Source organism: Lepidochelys kempii, chromosome 5 (genome assembly GCF_965140285.1).
Source record: "Lepidochelys kempii isolate rLepKem1 chromosome 5, rLepKem1.hap1, whole genome shotgun sequence".
Lineage (NCBI taxonomy): Eukaryota > Metazoa > Chordata > Testudines > Cheloniidae > Lepidochelys > Lepidochelys kempii.
The window spans coordinates 126,834,166-126,848,932 of record NC_136384.1 but is presented as its reverse complement, the minus strand read 5'-3'; the positions used below and the strand labels follow the sequence as shown (position 1 = coordinate 126,848,932).

Here is a 14,767-nt window from a genome sequence, read left to right as displayed (position 1 = left end):
GACAAAGCAACATAGCATATCTCTGGCCTAGTATACCATGTTTTCACAGAATCTTTTCCCAATTGAGTGAACATATTTATATTCACCATATATTAATAAATATTTAATTTGCTCAAGAAACTAGGAGCTAAGTGGGAAACTTATCAAGATGATCCATAGGAGATTCTTACGGAAAGGTGCATATTATCTGAAAACAATCATCATGGAAAACAAGTATACAAATGAATGTGTACATTTCCCAAAACAACCCCGAAATCTATCTCCCTTTGGCTAGGGGCATTAACATTCTTAAAAATATACTAAATGCTTAAACCCTTGAAATGGGTAATTCCATATACTGTGGTTAATTTATTTCTATTGAAAAGCTGTTTATAACAAGCACTGGAAATTAAAGATTTTAAAAAAAACAAACCCACCGTACTTTCCAAAGTTTTCACTAAATAATTTAGAGAACCCAAAAGGTAAATTGTAATTTAGTATCCAAGCTAGCTAATTTCTACCCAAAGATTAGGCTGTATTACACACTCTGGGTTTACAATTCTGAGCAAGTTCTCACTAAGGATTGCCATCAAACTACAATCATTTCACCTAAAATACACTAGCCTTGAATATAAAAAGGTGCAAGAACAGATTTTTATCCACCAAATGCAAGTATTGAATGTGTTTCATTTATTATTACTAAGGAGATATCCTTGCATCTTGCTCTACTTAAGAGGGTCATAAAGCTGTGAAGGAACCAGGGTAACCTAAGTAAGAAGACCCACATCTCTGAGCATGCAAGATTTAAGCATGACACTCCCCATAAAAATCACTGTAACTGCTATTCAATTCAAAAACAGAACCATACGTACTGCACACAGATAACTGCTAAAGGCATAAAAAAATTGCATGTGACAATCTGAAATTTATTGGGAGTTTTCAGTACTTAAATTGCAATGTTTAGCATATACAGCTGCATCAGGCAAAATCGCTATGAACTGTAAGAGCTTTCCAACTCACTTCAATACAAATAATGGCAGCACTCTTACAAGCAGGTCCATCCCCTCACACCCTGCAGTTTTGCGTATGTTTGAAAACAGACACTGATCTTTTGATCAGCAGTTTCAATTCCTCCAGACTAAAACTCTTAGCAGCTGCTTATCTGCCCAAACAAGTATCTCCCACCACCCCTCATAATAATAGTCTTTGGTGACTGATGTGATTCTGTGACATCATTAATTTGTAGTTTTAGAACTATTCCATCTAAAATTGAAAAACAACAAGGCTGAAAATTGCAAGCAGCGTTAATTGATTTTAGTGCAGCTACCAGGAGTCAGCCAAAAGGTAGTTTTCCTAAGTAGAAACATTTCAGAGAAAAGCCACCTTTAAAATGCGTAGTCTACCACTCACTGAAAGTACTTTATTCTAATGTTTTTAAGGTTCCTTCCTCCCTAAATACCACAATAACAAAAATAATTTTATAGATGGGAGCTTACAAAAAAATGAAGGTGAAAAGGACTGAAATTTTCCATTAAAACCACACCTCTCTTACAAACTGACAACCATGTCTCTACCTGTTCTCAGCTTTTTCACTTACAAGATATGCCTACAGTGACAGAGGTAACGCACTTTCCTCTAGTTCTGCCTGAAAGTGCCTCTTAAGATTAGGATCAATTTCCTGGATGAAAAGAAGAGTCAGCAGTTCAGCTCTATGTTTTCCATTCCACTACCCATTTATTAATTTGACAATCTTGAATAAAGCCCTTTGCATCTGCTGACATGTATATTTAATGGGAAAACACAAATGAGAAACAAAAAACCATACTTCACTAGACACGGGGGGGGGGGGGGGGGCAGTAATTGTTTGCTACAGATTCTGGCAGTCTGTAAAATGTACTAAGTTTTCTTAATATTGAAATCTAAACATAAGTTCATAATATCGTTATTTCATTTTTTTGAGAACAGAGACTTGATTAAATAGCAAACTAATTGAAAACTATTACTTTCAATAATGTGACTAACAGAAAATCTTTATCAACTGTAAAACAAAAAATTTTGGCACCGATTCTGCAAATGCTTCAGCACATGGTAGCAAAGTTAAGCATGTGCATAAATGTTTGCATAATTGGGGCCTTAAAATGTATTTTTGTAAGACTAATCAGTTTTCCACCAAAGTCTTGATCAGTAAACATAAATAGCCAGATTTTTTAAAAAAAACCCAGCTTCAATTAGGCAGCTCCCTAAATAGGAGCTAATCTCTTTTGAAGAATCTGGCCTTAACACAGTTCTAAGTACTATTTTTATACACAGGCCCTACAAGCTTTCCTCACTGCAACAACTCTGCAACTATAGTTTAAATGAGTTTCTAAGCAAAAGGTTTTGGCTAATAAAAAACACAACAGCCTATTGCCATACACAACTCTGAGAAGAAAAAACATCACAGGCCCCAATCCTGTGAACACTTACACACATGCCTAATTTTAAACACCGAGGGGTCCCACTGAAGTCAAGGAGACCACTCACATGCTTTTAAGTGTTTGCAGATTTAAGGCCTTAACATTTTTGCACCAAAATAAAGTTGAAGGGAGCAGCCAAAAACTATTCCTCACTGGGGTAATACTGTGTAGCCATTTTTAATAGGAAACAGTCATGACTCTTTAAATAAAATAAATAAATAAATAAATATAATAATTTAAAAAGTGTCAGGTGTCAAATGCCCAATATAAAGTGGTAATTAAGAAGGCAGACAGTGTTTCCAAAAGAATAAGGATGTTTTCCAATAATCTCCACATTATGAAGATATACAAGAATTTAAGAACTCACCCATTTTAATTGGCATATTTATTAGAAATTAAGGAAAGGGAGAAATATAACCTAAAGAATTAGCTTCTGTTTTGGATTTACACACAGACACAGTAATCCTCTCCCATATATTTTCAAAACTAAGCATCACTGCTAACTGACTCATTTTTTTCCCCAAAAACTGTCATTTTTTTCAATATTTATATTGAATAAAAATCAAAATGCTATTTCTATGAAAACTGATTTTCTGATGCCAAGACAAAAAGCTGTTGGACAGCAAAAATTAAAGCAGTCACAAATACTCATTAAAATTAAATAAGAGTATTTTACACGTATAGTTGCTAAAAACTGTGTGTTATTAACACTAAATCAGTTTTATTACCTAGTGGTTTCTTTCCCACAGTAGTCCGTGCTCGCCATGAACAATCTCAGAATCTCACATGGCTACCATGTTCAGTGGATATCCTTTGAGTATTATTATCAAAGTTCTGTTAAAGGATTCCAAGTCTATATTTAACAAAATATTGTATGAGGGCATAGCCACAGCTGAAGCCAATGTAAAGAGAAAGTAACCTCAAGTACACTGAAAGACCTACTATAGCTATAGGCTAGAAAAAATAAAGATGACAATATATTATTATATTAATAACAGATGTGCTATTTCAACTTCAACTACACAGTCTCTACCACAATAGTATAATTTATAATTCTGCATCTCACGTTAAGAAAAAAACCCTGAAACATCACAAATGATGGAATAATTTTAAATGCTTCTATCCTAACTTTTAGAATACAATGTATGTGGCAGAGGTTACCCCAACAGAGTATATGCAGCAAGAGAATTAAACAGCATCCTTTGGGCAGACAATTCAATCATTCCAGCATCACAAATATTGTGAGTACATATGTAAAGAAGGAGAGGAAATATAGATTCCATAGATCCACAGTGATCTTGGCTAGTCTATTTCTCACTTTGATTAACATAAAAGTTTCAGTTGTTCTGAAAGTTACCATGAGGCAAAACTTGAATAAAATCACAACCAGTTTATTTACTTTGTTGTATTCTTTCAAGATACTTCCTTTAAAGTCATTTTCCTAGGGATCTGAGCTTCTCTTCTCCCTGTATGAGCTACTACTATGTCATCCTGGTGATTTATAACCTCACAGCTTCAGTCTGTGTGACAACGCTGTGAGTGTCCATAAGTAACTGTGAGCTCAGAGCTGAACTCATCAGATCAAGGTTTCCCCCAGCAGAAATGGGACAGGCACAAACAGAAAACCCCCTAATTTGTTGAATGCGGGGTAGCAAAATGCGTCCACACACAGAAGTCTCCATTTCTCTGCACCAAACTTCCCACAAGTAAGCAGAAAGCATGTTTAACGTCTTGATATTATATACACCCACCCACCACCACGCTGTACAGACAGACACATGTCATCTTCCCTATGGGGACTGATACAGACAGAGCGATTGCTTGGAAGAGCTAAGGCTGAACAACTCTGGAGAAGTGTTACAGATTGTGTCAACTTTGGGAAAACAAAGTGGGCTGCTACTCCTATGATCCCTTATGGCAGCCCCCGGCACCACCAAACTCTTCAGTCCCTGTAACACCCCCCCCCCCCGCCCTCCTACCACCACCTCCTGAAATCCCTGCAGCCTATCCCTGTCCCTGGAGCACTCCTAGTACCCCATAGCCCAGGCCCCCAGCACCGCATGTCCCAAGCAATGCCTCCCCAACCTTTCTTTAGTTCCCGTGCACCCCACCCAGCACCCACTCCCCCTACACCCCTTATCAACCCCCTCACATGCCCTACTCCCCCCAACACACCCTCTCCCCGGCTTTCCCCCTACCCGTCCCTCCACATACCCCACTCCTCCTGCACCCCAGTCACCCCCACCCCACCCTTCCCCCACATCCCCACTGCCCTCAGTACACCCCCTCTCCGCCCCCCAGGCTCCCCTTCCCCGTTACCTGGCGCGGGGGCGGCCCGTGGGTGCCCGTGGCCGGCGGGGCTGCCTCTGCCCTGGCTGCGGACTCCCTGCTCCGGGAGGCTCGGCCCGTGGAGGGGCGGCGGCGGCTGGAAGTGCGCGGCGGCCCCGCTCATGGCGAGGGTGAGGAAGCCGGAGCGGGACCGGGAGCGGGTGCGGGGCGGCTCCAGCAGCAGGAAGGGGGCCGGCGGCGGGGAGGCGGCGGCGGCGGGGGCCGGCGGCGGGGACTGGAAGGCGGGCGGCAGCGGCGGGGAGGGGAGGAAGGGGGCGGCGGGAGGAGCCGCCGCTCTGCCGATCAGCCCGGCTGGCGGGGCCGCCTCGCCGGCCTGGCCGGGGGGATCCAGGCGCCCGGTGGCCCGCGGCTCCTCGGCGCCGGCGGCCCCCGGCTTGGCGGGGTCCCGCTCCCGCAGCCGGGCCGGGGGGAAGAGGCGGGCGTCGGGCTGCGCCGCGCGGGGCTGCGAGCTGGCGGCGATCGGCATCGGCTCGCCCGGCCGGCGGGGCCGGGAGACGGCGGGGCCGGGGCGCGAGGGGGAGCCCGCCGGGGAAACTTACTTTGCGGGGGGGGAGGAGGAGGGGGGTTGGAGCGGAGCCGCGCGGCGGGGAGGGACCCGGGGGGGGGCGCCCGGTTTCGGGGGGCTCAGCCGCGCGCGCGAGAAAACAAAGGCGGCTGCCCGCCCGCGGTGCCCCCTCCCTGCGAGCCGCCGCGCCGCGGAAACGAAAGCGAAGGGCAGGCGAGGAGCAGGGGGCGGCCGCTCCGCCGCCCCTCCCGGCGGCGCCTACTCCCGCCTGGCTCCCCTGTCCGCCCGGCGTGCGCCCGCCCGCCCGCGGCTCCCAGCCGCCTTTGTGTGCGCGTCCCTCGGCCCGCCTCCGGCCTGCTGGGGGGCGCCACCGCGCCCGGGCGCGGGGAGAAGTTGCTGCTGCTGCCGCCGCCGCCGCCGCCCTGGGAAAGAAACTCTGGGCTGGCTCCGTCCCCGCGGCGCCGCCCGGCCTCGCCGCCCCGCATAAATTATACCGCGGGGCGCTCGGCTCGCTCGCCGCCAGCCCTGCGCCGTCCCACTTCCGCGCCCAGCCCGGCCGCTCGGAGCCGGCCGGCCAGCGAGGGGGCCGAGCGTCCCCGGCACAGACCAGCGCACGCAGGGCACTGCCCGGGGCTCCCCTCCAGCAAACCCGCAAACTTTTCTCCCAGGGCTCCTGCTTGCTCGGCCTCCCCCCACTTCTTCCGTGGGGAGCCGCGCTAGCAGCTCGGGGTCCAGCCCAGCCCGCCCCGCTCTGCCCATTGCTGCTGGGGGGATCGGCGGGAACCTTTCAAATCGCCTTGCTGGGGCTTCCCACCCCCTGCTCCACACAGTGACCCCCCCAGCGCTCCCCGGGCCAGGGGGCACTGTACTGCCCCCGAGCTGGCCGGGCCAGGGGGGCGAGGAGGGCGGGGGGCACTGTACTGCCCCCGAGATGCCCGGGCCAGGGGGGCGAGGAGGGCGGGGGGCACTGTACTGCCCCCGAGGTGCCAGGGGCGAGGAGGGCGGGGGGCACTGTACTGCCCCCGAGGTGCCGGGGGCGAGGAGGGCGGGGGGCACTGTACTGCCCCCGAGGTGCCGGGGGCGAGGAGGGCGGGGGGCACTGTACTGCCCCCGAGCTGGCCGGGCCAGGGGGGCGAGGAGGGCGGGGGGCACTGTACTGCCCCCGAGGTGCCCGGGCCAGGGGGGTGAGGAGGGCGGGGGGCACTGTACTGCCCCCGAGGTGCCAGGGGCGAGGAGGGCGGGGGGCACTGTACTGCCCCCGAGGTGCCCGGGCCAGGGGGGCGAGGAGCACTGTACTGCCCCCGAGGTGCCGGGGGCGAGGAGGGCGGGGGACACTGTACTGCCCCCGAGGTGCCCGGGCCAGGGGGGCGAGGAGGGCGGGGGGCACTGTACTGCCCCCGAGGTGCCGGGGGCGAGGAGGGCGGGGGGCACTGTACTGCCCCCGAGGTGCCCGGGCCAGGGGGGCGAGGAGGGCGGGGGGCACTGTACTGCCCCCGAGTTGGCCGGGCCAGGGGGGCGAGGAGGGCGGGGGGCACTGTACTGCCCCCGAGGTGCCCAGGCGAGGAGGGCGGGGGACACTGTACTGCCCCCTGAGCTGGCCGGGCGAGGAGGGTGGGGGGCACTGTACTGCCCCCTGAGCTGCCCGGGCGAGGTGGGCGGGGGGCACTGTACTGCCCCCTGAGCTGGCCGGGCCAGGGGGGCGAGGAGGACGGGGGGCACTGTACTGCCCCCCGAGCTGGCCGGGCGAGGAGGGTGGGGGGCACTAGTACGAACCCAGAGCTGCCTGTCCAGTTTCTTCCCCCCCTCGCCCTTTTAAAAAAGCTCTAGGGCAAAACAAAACGAAGTGTGCTGGCCTGTGGGTGTCTGGACACGCATGGGTCTAGATGCCTGTACACAGACCTCGGCTACTGTAGTACAGGCGTGCACGCACGTGTGTGTGTGTGTGTAATAAACCCAGCCCCGCCAATGCCATGCTCCAACCTGGTCTGAACGGTGTGAAGGGGCTGGGGAGAACAGAGGGCTGCCCGTAGTCCCAGACTTTCCATGCATGTGCCTTTTGCACGCCCAGGTGAGCGCTGGCACGGGGCTCCTGCGAGCAGTTGTACGCGCGCGCACACGCACACACACTGCCCGGGGGGGAGGGGAGAAACGTGCAGAAATCACTAGCCGGGGAGAGCCCTGAGCAGACCCAACGCGCAGAGCCCGGCATCATCATCAGCCCCCTTCACTTTCCCCCCTTTGTTCCCAGCCCTGCGCGGGGGGGAATCACCACCCGGGGCTGTTGCTTATTCCGCCTGCAGCTTTTTGTGCTCAGCCAGCTCTCGCGTCTCCCGTTTTCCACACGCAGCCCATCAAGGCTCTCCCCACCGGCCGGGCAGCGTCTCCGGGGGGGGAGCGAGCGAGCGAGCAGCGTGGCTGTGAAGCGCAGCTGAAGGGAATCGCCCTGCACTGGGACGCGTGCAGGGCACGAAAGCTGCTGCTTTTCCGCAGGTTTGCAGCACCCTTGTGCCTGATGCCCCCCCCGCCCTGCAGCCGGCGCGCCTTGCAGGGGCGCACGGGGGAGGCGGGCGGCCGCTGCTGCGATCGATTGGGCGGCTGGGCGATTGCGCAGGGCTGTTCGCTCGGCGCCGGGGCTGGCTCGCCGTCCGTCACGCGCCAGCGCTCGTGGGGGGCAGCCTGCCCGGCAGGGCTGGGCGAGCAGCCGCTGGACCGAGCCAGGGCCGGGGGTGGTGGGGGAGGGGGAGGAAGCAATGATTTACAAATACTCCGCAGCCGTTGCAGGGGCTGAGGACAGAGCGGCCTGTGGTCAGGGCCGGGGCTGGCTTCTGCTGCCCTGCCCCCAACTTATTAACAGCACCTGCCCCACTGCTGGGTGCTCCTTGAAACCGAGAGTCTTGCCTCGGGGTGTGTGCATGGCGCCGAGCCCCGCTGCTGTGAGATCCTGCCCCTAGCGGCCTAGGACCCTTGTGCTGCTCATGCACCTAGTGCAGGGAGCAAACCTTTGGAAGAAGTGCATTTACCCCAACAGGGTTGTTACAGAAAATTAACTATAATGTTGATTTAATGGGGGCGTGGGTGGTGGTGCGTATAGAAGAATTTGCACTTTGCTGTGGCTTCATAGTGCAAGGCAGGGGTGCATGGGTTTTCAGGACTAAAGAGTAATCTTGAAAACTCACCCTTTTTAATTTTTCCTCCCTCTGAGGGTGAAGAAGTGTGTGCTTAATCGGTTAGTGGTTTCAGACCCTCTTGCCTGACTCGCAGGTCAATTACTGTTACCTTCAAAGAAATGGCGCTCTCATCCGCAGAGAGTGCAGTAGGACTTCAAATTCTCATGGGGGTTACAGTCAACCAATGCAGGCTCCTGCCATGAAGATTAATTTTCATTTAATAATCCCAGATGTTTAATTAGCATAGTGATGCCCAATTCTGCTGTCAAAATCAATCAGGAAAGGTGTCTGGAAAAACAAACAGTTAATTTTGTTTAAGAACATAAAATTGAAATGTTTGGCCAGGCTAAAACATGACTTTTAAATTACCTTGTTTTGCTCCCAAAAACACTGTTTTAGTTCTGGAAGGTGTAAAATTCTCCAGACCTGCACTTTACTATCTCTTGGTGCTAGGGATTAAGTTGATATTCCCATTTTATATAGAGAGTTTAATAAATCAGTAAGCTTTAATTATAATATGTGACTGTATTCTGCAATATACAGCATATTGTGTTGGTAACATATCAATGACAAAACATCTTTCCCTTAATCCTTATACATGAAGATACCAAGAGGTTAGAGAGAGTACTTTTTTCCTTACAATAAAAATCCTTACAGTAGTTGTGTATGTTAAAGCAAATGCACACATCTTCAATGTTATGCAGTTCAAAAAACAGTTTTCAGGGATAGTAAAGAAAATAATGTGAAAAAGTGACATTTTACCAAAGAAGAAGAAACAAAAAGGAAGTCTTGGTAACTAACAATGAGATTTACTACCTGGAAGCAGACAAGCATTGTGTTGTATTTTAATGAGGACATTTACTTTTGGCTCTTTATCTAAACTTACCAAAATCTTATTCATTGCATGCTGCATTGTAACAATGCCATCTTTACACAACACATGGTACAATATATTGAGTAGGAAGAGGGTTCTGCTATTTTTCCGTTTTAAAGAATGGCAACAGTTACATCACCTGCCAGACAGGACTACTGAGCTTCCTGCAGGCTAATGCTGAGAACCAAGTGTCCAGCAGGCCCCTTCACAATCCACACCACCACATGAAGACTATGGAGGAAGGGCAATGCAACAAAGGAGGATTTGGAGGGCAGCTATTGATGACATCTTCCAGTCCATTCCTCTGGGGAAGTTGCTTTAAATTGTTCCTGTGCTTTCAATAGCACATATTACTGAGTCATAGCACAGATTCACCCTTTCACAAGCCCTCCAAAAATGAGTAGGGTCAACGCTTAGGGGATTTCTTTCCTACAGAACAAAGTTTCCAAAGGGGCTCACTCCATTAATTTGCCTCCACAAATAGGTAAAGAAAGGATAGCTCTGCATTATCAAGCTGCTTTGGCCATTTATCTAATGTGCACTCAAATATTTGTCTTTCCAGTAGAAATGAGAAGACTGCAGACCATCCGGAAGTTCAGGGCAAGCTGTACTTTTAATATGTGGGTCTAAGTTATGGAGCTGTAAAACCACAAAGTTTCTGGTACATGATGGTTTATTTACTACTGGAGTTATGTTGCGTTTCCTTACAAAGTTAGTTTAAATTTAAACCAAGACTTTTTAAGATAATACAATTGTTGGGTTAGGTCCAGCTTTTTTCAGTGCATGGCTACATAAAGACATTTTCCCACTTCTGAGATGAAGACAACTGGTACCGTGCACCATTTAACAAAATGGTACTAACAGGGTCCATTTATTAATAGTTTTTTAATCTAAGCAATATGTGACCAAATGCACCCTATAGTCACGCCCTATATGGTATAGTAATAATCTTTGTACAAAATATGCCTTGTGAGGTAATCTTTGCAAACTAATGACTCGCTGGTCAGTGACATGGTGAAATGTGTGTAATGACATTGTGTGTAAAGTTATGAATATGAGCTGAAATCATGACTGAAATATTTGACCAGACAAGTCTAGGGAGGGGTAAACCTGTTTCTCAGAGACAAAGGATGAGCTGACGCCTCAAGGCAGCTGTCAAAGTTGATGAGCACTTACCGGTGAGGTGGCCGTTCTTTGGTGATGGCGAGGGGAGGCGAGCAGGAACAGATTCATCTGTATTTTTAACAACTTGGAACCTCTTTCACCATGAGACTGTATGTGTCTATCCTCACAGTGGGAAGGAACTTTATGTAGGGTTAGCCCTTGGGAAAAGCATTTCAAAGGGTGACAACTATAAAAGTAAGGAGCAAAAAACACCCTAGGTATTCTCTCTTTCTTTCTCTCCCTTTCAATTAAGATGACAAAGGAACCAGCACTTTGACTTTGGATCCTGTTAGGATCCTGACATGCTAAATTTGGTTAGCAGTGTTGTTGGGAACACTGTGATGGATTGCCCCCCTTTTAAGGTGCCACCTGATGTACTGCCAGCCTGGGCCCCCTTTTACCCTGTCTTGCTGAGCCAGGCTCTTAAGCCTCCTCTAGCACACATGCAAGCAGGGCCTCACCCAGCTGCAGAAAGAGACACTGAGATCAGCTCTGGGAAGACTCATCTTAAGGGACTTGCCCCAGCACTCAGGTGCTCACCTCCCTTGGAGTGCAGACCCAAAGGTATATTGTCTTGCGTTGTACAGGGATTTATACAGTGCAAAGCTCATAAGAATTCGTCCTCTCCCTTAATGTGAAGAGAGATATGCACAGCTTCTTGTCCCCCTCCCACTAGAAATTGCACAAATGGGATTTAATAATAAAAACAAGTGTATTAACTATAAAAAGGCAGATTTTAAGTGATAAGGGATAGCGAACAGAACAAAGCAGATTACTGAGCAAATAAAACAAAATACATGAGCTAAGCTTAATACATTTTGTAACCTGTTTCTTGAGTGTAATTTCTTACCCTAAATGTTATTTTAGGCAGGTTGTCGAGTTTCTGTAGCTTACAGTTCCAGTTATTTCTCTTTACAGACTGGATCCCTGTCTCAGTCTGGACTCCCCCCTTTTGCCTTCCCTTTAGTGTTTTTAGCAATCCCTCTTCTTGGGCAGGCTGGCAAAATGGAGAGCCAGGAATGCCTTCCTTCCCAGCCATAAACAGAATTTACATAAGGTGGGAAGCCTTTGGTTCCAGTGGAAAAGTACCAGCAGTGACCAAGGTGTGACTCTGTATCAAGTGACATCATCAGATGACCTTGTAGTGTCAAAGCAACATCCCAGGAAACTCCTAAGGATGGTGGGAGATTAGTATCTCCAAAGTTCTATTATCCTTTCTAAATGGTTCATCCAGGCTGATTGCTTACTATCTGGTGGGCATTCCCCCAAATATACATCCAGTTGTAATTGTTACAAAGTCAATATTCCCAGCTTCAGATACAGAAGTGATACATGCATACAAATTGCATAATCACATTCAGTAAATCATAACCTTTCCAATGATACCTTACAAGACCCATCTTGCATAAAATATATCTCAGTTATGCCATATCGTAAGCATATTTCCATAAAGAATATGGAGTGTAACATCACAAACCCATGCTAAGGATTTTACCTAGAACCAAAGTCTAGTTTATTAAGTTTTAGTTACTAGAAAGCATTTTCTTTTTCTCTTGTAACCATTTCTGACTGTAATGCCTACTACGTGTACTCACTTAAAATCTATGTAGTTAAAAAAATAAAACAAGCTTATTCAATCAAAACTAATCCAACATCATGTTTAAATTGAATTGTTTCCTACTTCAATTGGAGATACCAAACTGTTGGATATTGACCCCTTACAGGGCACAATGGACCTTTTATATCTGAACTGTCCAGGAAAGGGCTGGACAGTGCAAAATATGTTTGTGGGGGGAAATCTGGGACTTGGAGTGTGTTGAGGTCACCCTGCAGGTAGTAACCAAGGCTGGTGCAAGCCAGAGCGTGGCTGGTGTGTTCCTGAGTCACTGCAGGGGTCAGAGTTGCTGGACCAAGTCTGTAGCTATACACAGACTCAGGATGTGACATGCATGCTGTTAGGATGTTTGCGAGCACCCCAGGCTAGGATCTATAACAGCAAAGCATTGTGAGGTAACCCCAGGTTGCAGGGCAGGTAGTGACAACCCCTCATTGTTCTGGATTGCACTCCAGAATGTGATAGCATGTCTGTCGTTTTCTATGTAATCCCCTTTTCACTCTTAATACTGCAGTGATCAGAAATCCATGACAATCTAAATATTAAACATTTCATTTAGTTTCAAGCTAGTCAAAGCTAATCAGTTTGGTGAATAATGAAAATTTTATGTTGAAAATTTTACTGCAGATCGGGAGTAATTATTTGGTGTGTTATTTTTTCCCCCACAGCAACTATTTTTAACAAATTTCTTTTAAAAACAAAAACATAATTGAGCAAAGTGAAGTATATGTCCTATAAAATCAATAAAAATCCCTAATCTTCTATCAGAATCTTACCTGTAATGTGCTTTTCACTGTTCCCAGTGTAATCCACTATAGGAAATGATTATATTAGATATTGTTTCACTGAGAATTAAACTCACCCCGTAGAAGAACCTATCCTAGGTATCACTTAAGCCCCATGATAAAGGCTCAAGTGGTGCTTAAGGCCTTTTGTAAACCCTCTGCACTGGGTGATTTTAACCCTGAATGCTTTAATTATGTGTATCCTCTGACCCAGCTAGTGCTATTGAATGCCTTCCCAAGGTCCTGGCTGAGAGGGGGGCATGGATGAAGGCTGTCTGGTTAATGTTTCATTCCAACCCTGCTGTGACACTGGTAGGCTGGGGAAAAAACCAGAAGATATGGTGAATGTGTTCATTAGTTACCTCATCTCTACAGAGATTTTTCAACTCCATAGGCCAATAAAGAAGGCGGCCATTTCCCCAGGGGAAATGCACAACCAGCGTTGTAGTCCCCCCACCACCAATTAAAATAGTTGAAGACTTGAGAAATTAAAGAACTGACAACTCTTGCAATGATGTGCTCTGATTTGTCATCATGCGCAAGACAGAGAATTGTCCTTTCCAGTATATTGCATGGGCAGTGGAGCTAAATGCACTAGCCTAATATAACTTACTACAAGGGGTTATATTATATATGTTCCATTCCCATAGACCCCTTATGCTCTCTGTAGAGACAGGGTGATTAGTCATTGTTTAGTGAGGGCCCAGTCTTGCCAAGCGTGTAACATTCTCAACTCCAGGCTGAAAGGAAATGAAAGCACTCAGCAGACATCAGGATTGGGCCCACAAGGAGCTGTGTTAATGAGTTCCAAAAGGGGGAATCCCATATAGGCCTAAGCTGGAAGAATGCTAGTCACAGGGCAGAATTAGAAATGTGGAGACCAGAAAATGAGGGATTCTCAGGAGTCACTCAAGGAAACAGATTTCCCAGGAAACAAATATTGGCAGCTGTATTGCATGTAACTGTATTTGAGTCCTTATCTCTCCAATGAGAAAACATTTTCCTAATACAAATTAACTTTGAAAAGCATCACAGAAGTCTTGGAACATCTACATGTAGCCTACCCTACAGTTCCCTTCTCTAGGTTCACGTACTGGTGCTGAGCTTAATTATTTTCAATCTAACGTAGCTACACTCATCTTTAACAACAACAACAACAAAAAAGTAAAGCTAAGAAATAGATTTCACTGAGCGGCAACATCTCATGTAAGGAGATGAAAAAGAAAAGCGAAGCTGTGCAACATCACAGTCGAAGAGCATGTACAATTACTTGCTTATTAGTAAACAAACAGAAGCAAGAAACATAGGTTACGAGAAATGTTTTGCCTGTGGATGTGGAAAAAACGAGTTTATGGGTGGCAGCATGTGACATAATTTACTCTTTAGATTCCATCTGTTGTCACCTGCAGGGTCCTAAGAACCTCCTATCATTATGCAATTGAAGATCATTTATTTGGATGTAGAATTAATATGGTTATCCTTTCTGATCCAAGCGGTTAGCCAAAAATTCAGAGCCTTATAAGCTGCTCCAGTTAGGAGGAGAAATTGGTGAGAGTCAGTTATTTCTTTGATGCAATTTTGTTTATTTACAAGGAAGCACAGATCAGTGGTTCTCAACCGGGAGTTTGTGTACCCATTGCGGTACACAGAGATCTTCCAGAGGTACATCAACTCATTTAGATATTTGCCTAGTTTTACAACAGGCCACATAAAAAGCACTAGCGAAGTCAGAACAAACTAAAATTTCATACGACTTGTTTATACTGCTCTATATATACACTGAAATGTAATGATAGTATTTATATTCCAATTGATTTATTTTATAATTATATGGTAAAAATGAAAAATGAAGCAGGTTTTCAGTGGTAGTGTG

The 14,767-nt window shown here is 47.4% G+C and overlaps 1 protein-coding gene and 1 long non-coding RNA gene across 6 annotated transcripts in view; one reads left to right on the top strand and one right to left on the bottom strand.

Moving 5' to 3' along the window:
• RNF38 (ring finger protein 38) overlaps positions 1-7,288 on the bottom strand; it is a 196,379-nt gene extending 189,091 nt beyond the window's left edge. Inside the window, exon 1 of one of the 4 annotated variants that reach the window (XR_012159143.2) lies at positions 4,755-5,118. Coding sequence is in view for 2 of the 4 variants with exons in the window: in XM_073345751.2 (XP_073201852.1) it covers positions 4,755-4,887 (133 nt within the window). In the remaining 2 variants the exon portion in view is untranslated. Of the gene's footprint in view, positions 1-4,754; positions 5,120-7,269 lie in introns of those variants that run through there. The other 3 variants (XM_073345754.2, XM_073345751.2, XM_073345753.2) reach the window with 3 other exon arrangements.
• The window catches only part of LOC140911835 (uncharacterized), a 108,945-nt gene continuing 98,944 nt past the window's right edge, over positions 4,767-14,767 (top strand). For both annotated transcript variants that reach the window (XR_012159145.2, XR_012159144.2), the window contains exon 1: positions 4,767-4,894. This is a non-coding gene — a long non-coding RNA (uncharacterized LOC140911835). The remainder of the gene's footprint in view (positions 4,895-14,767) is intronic.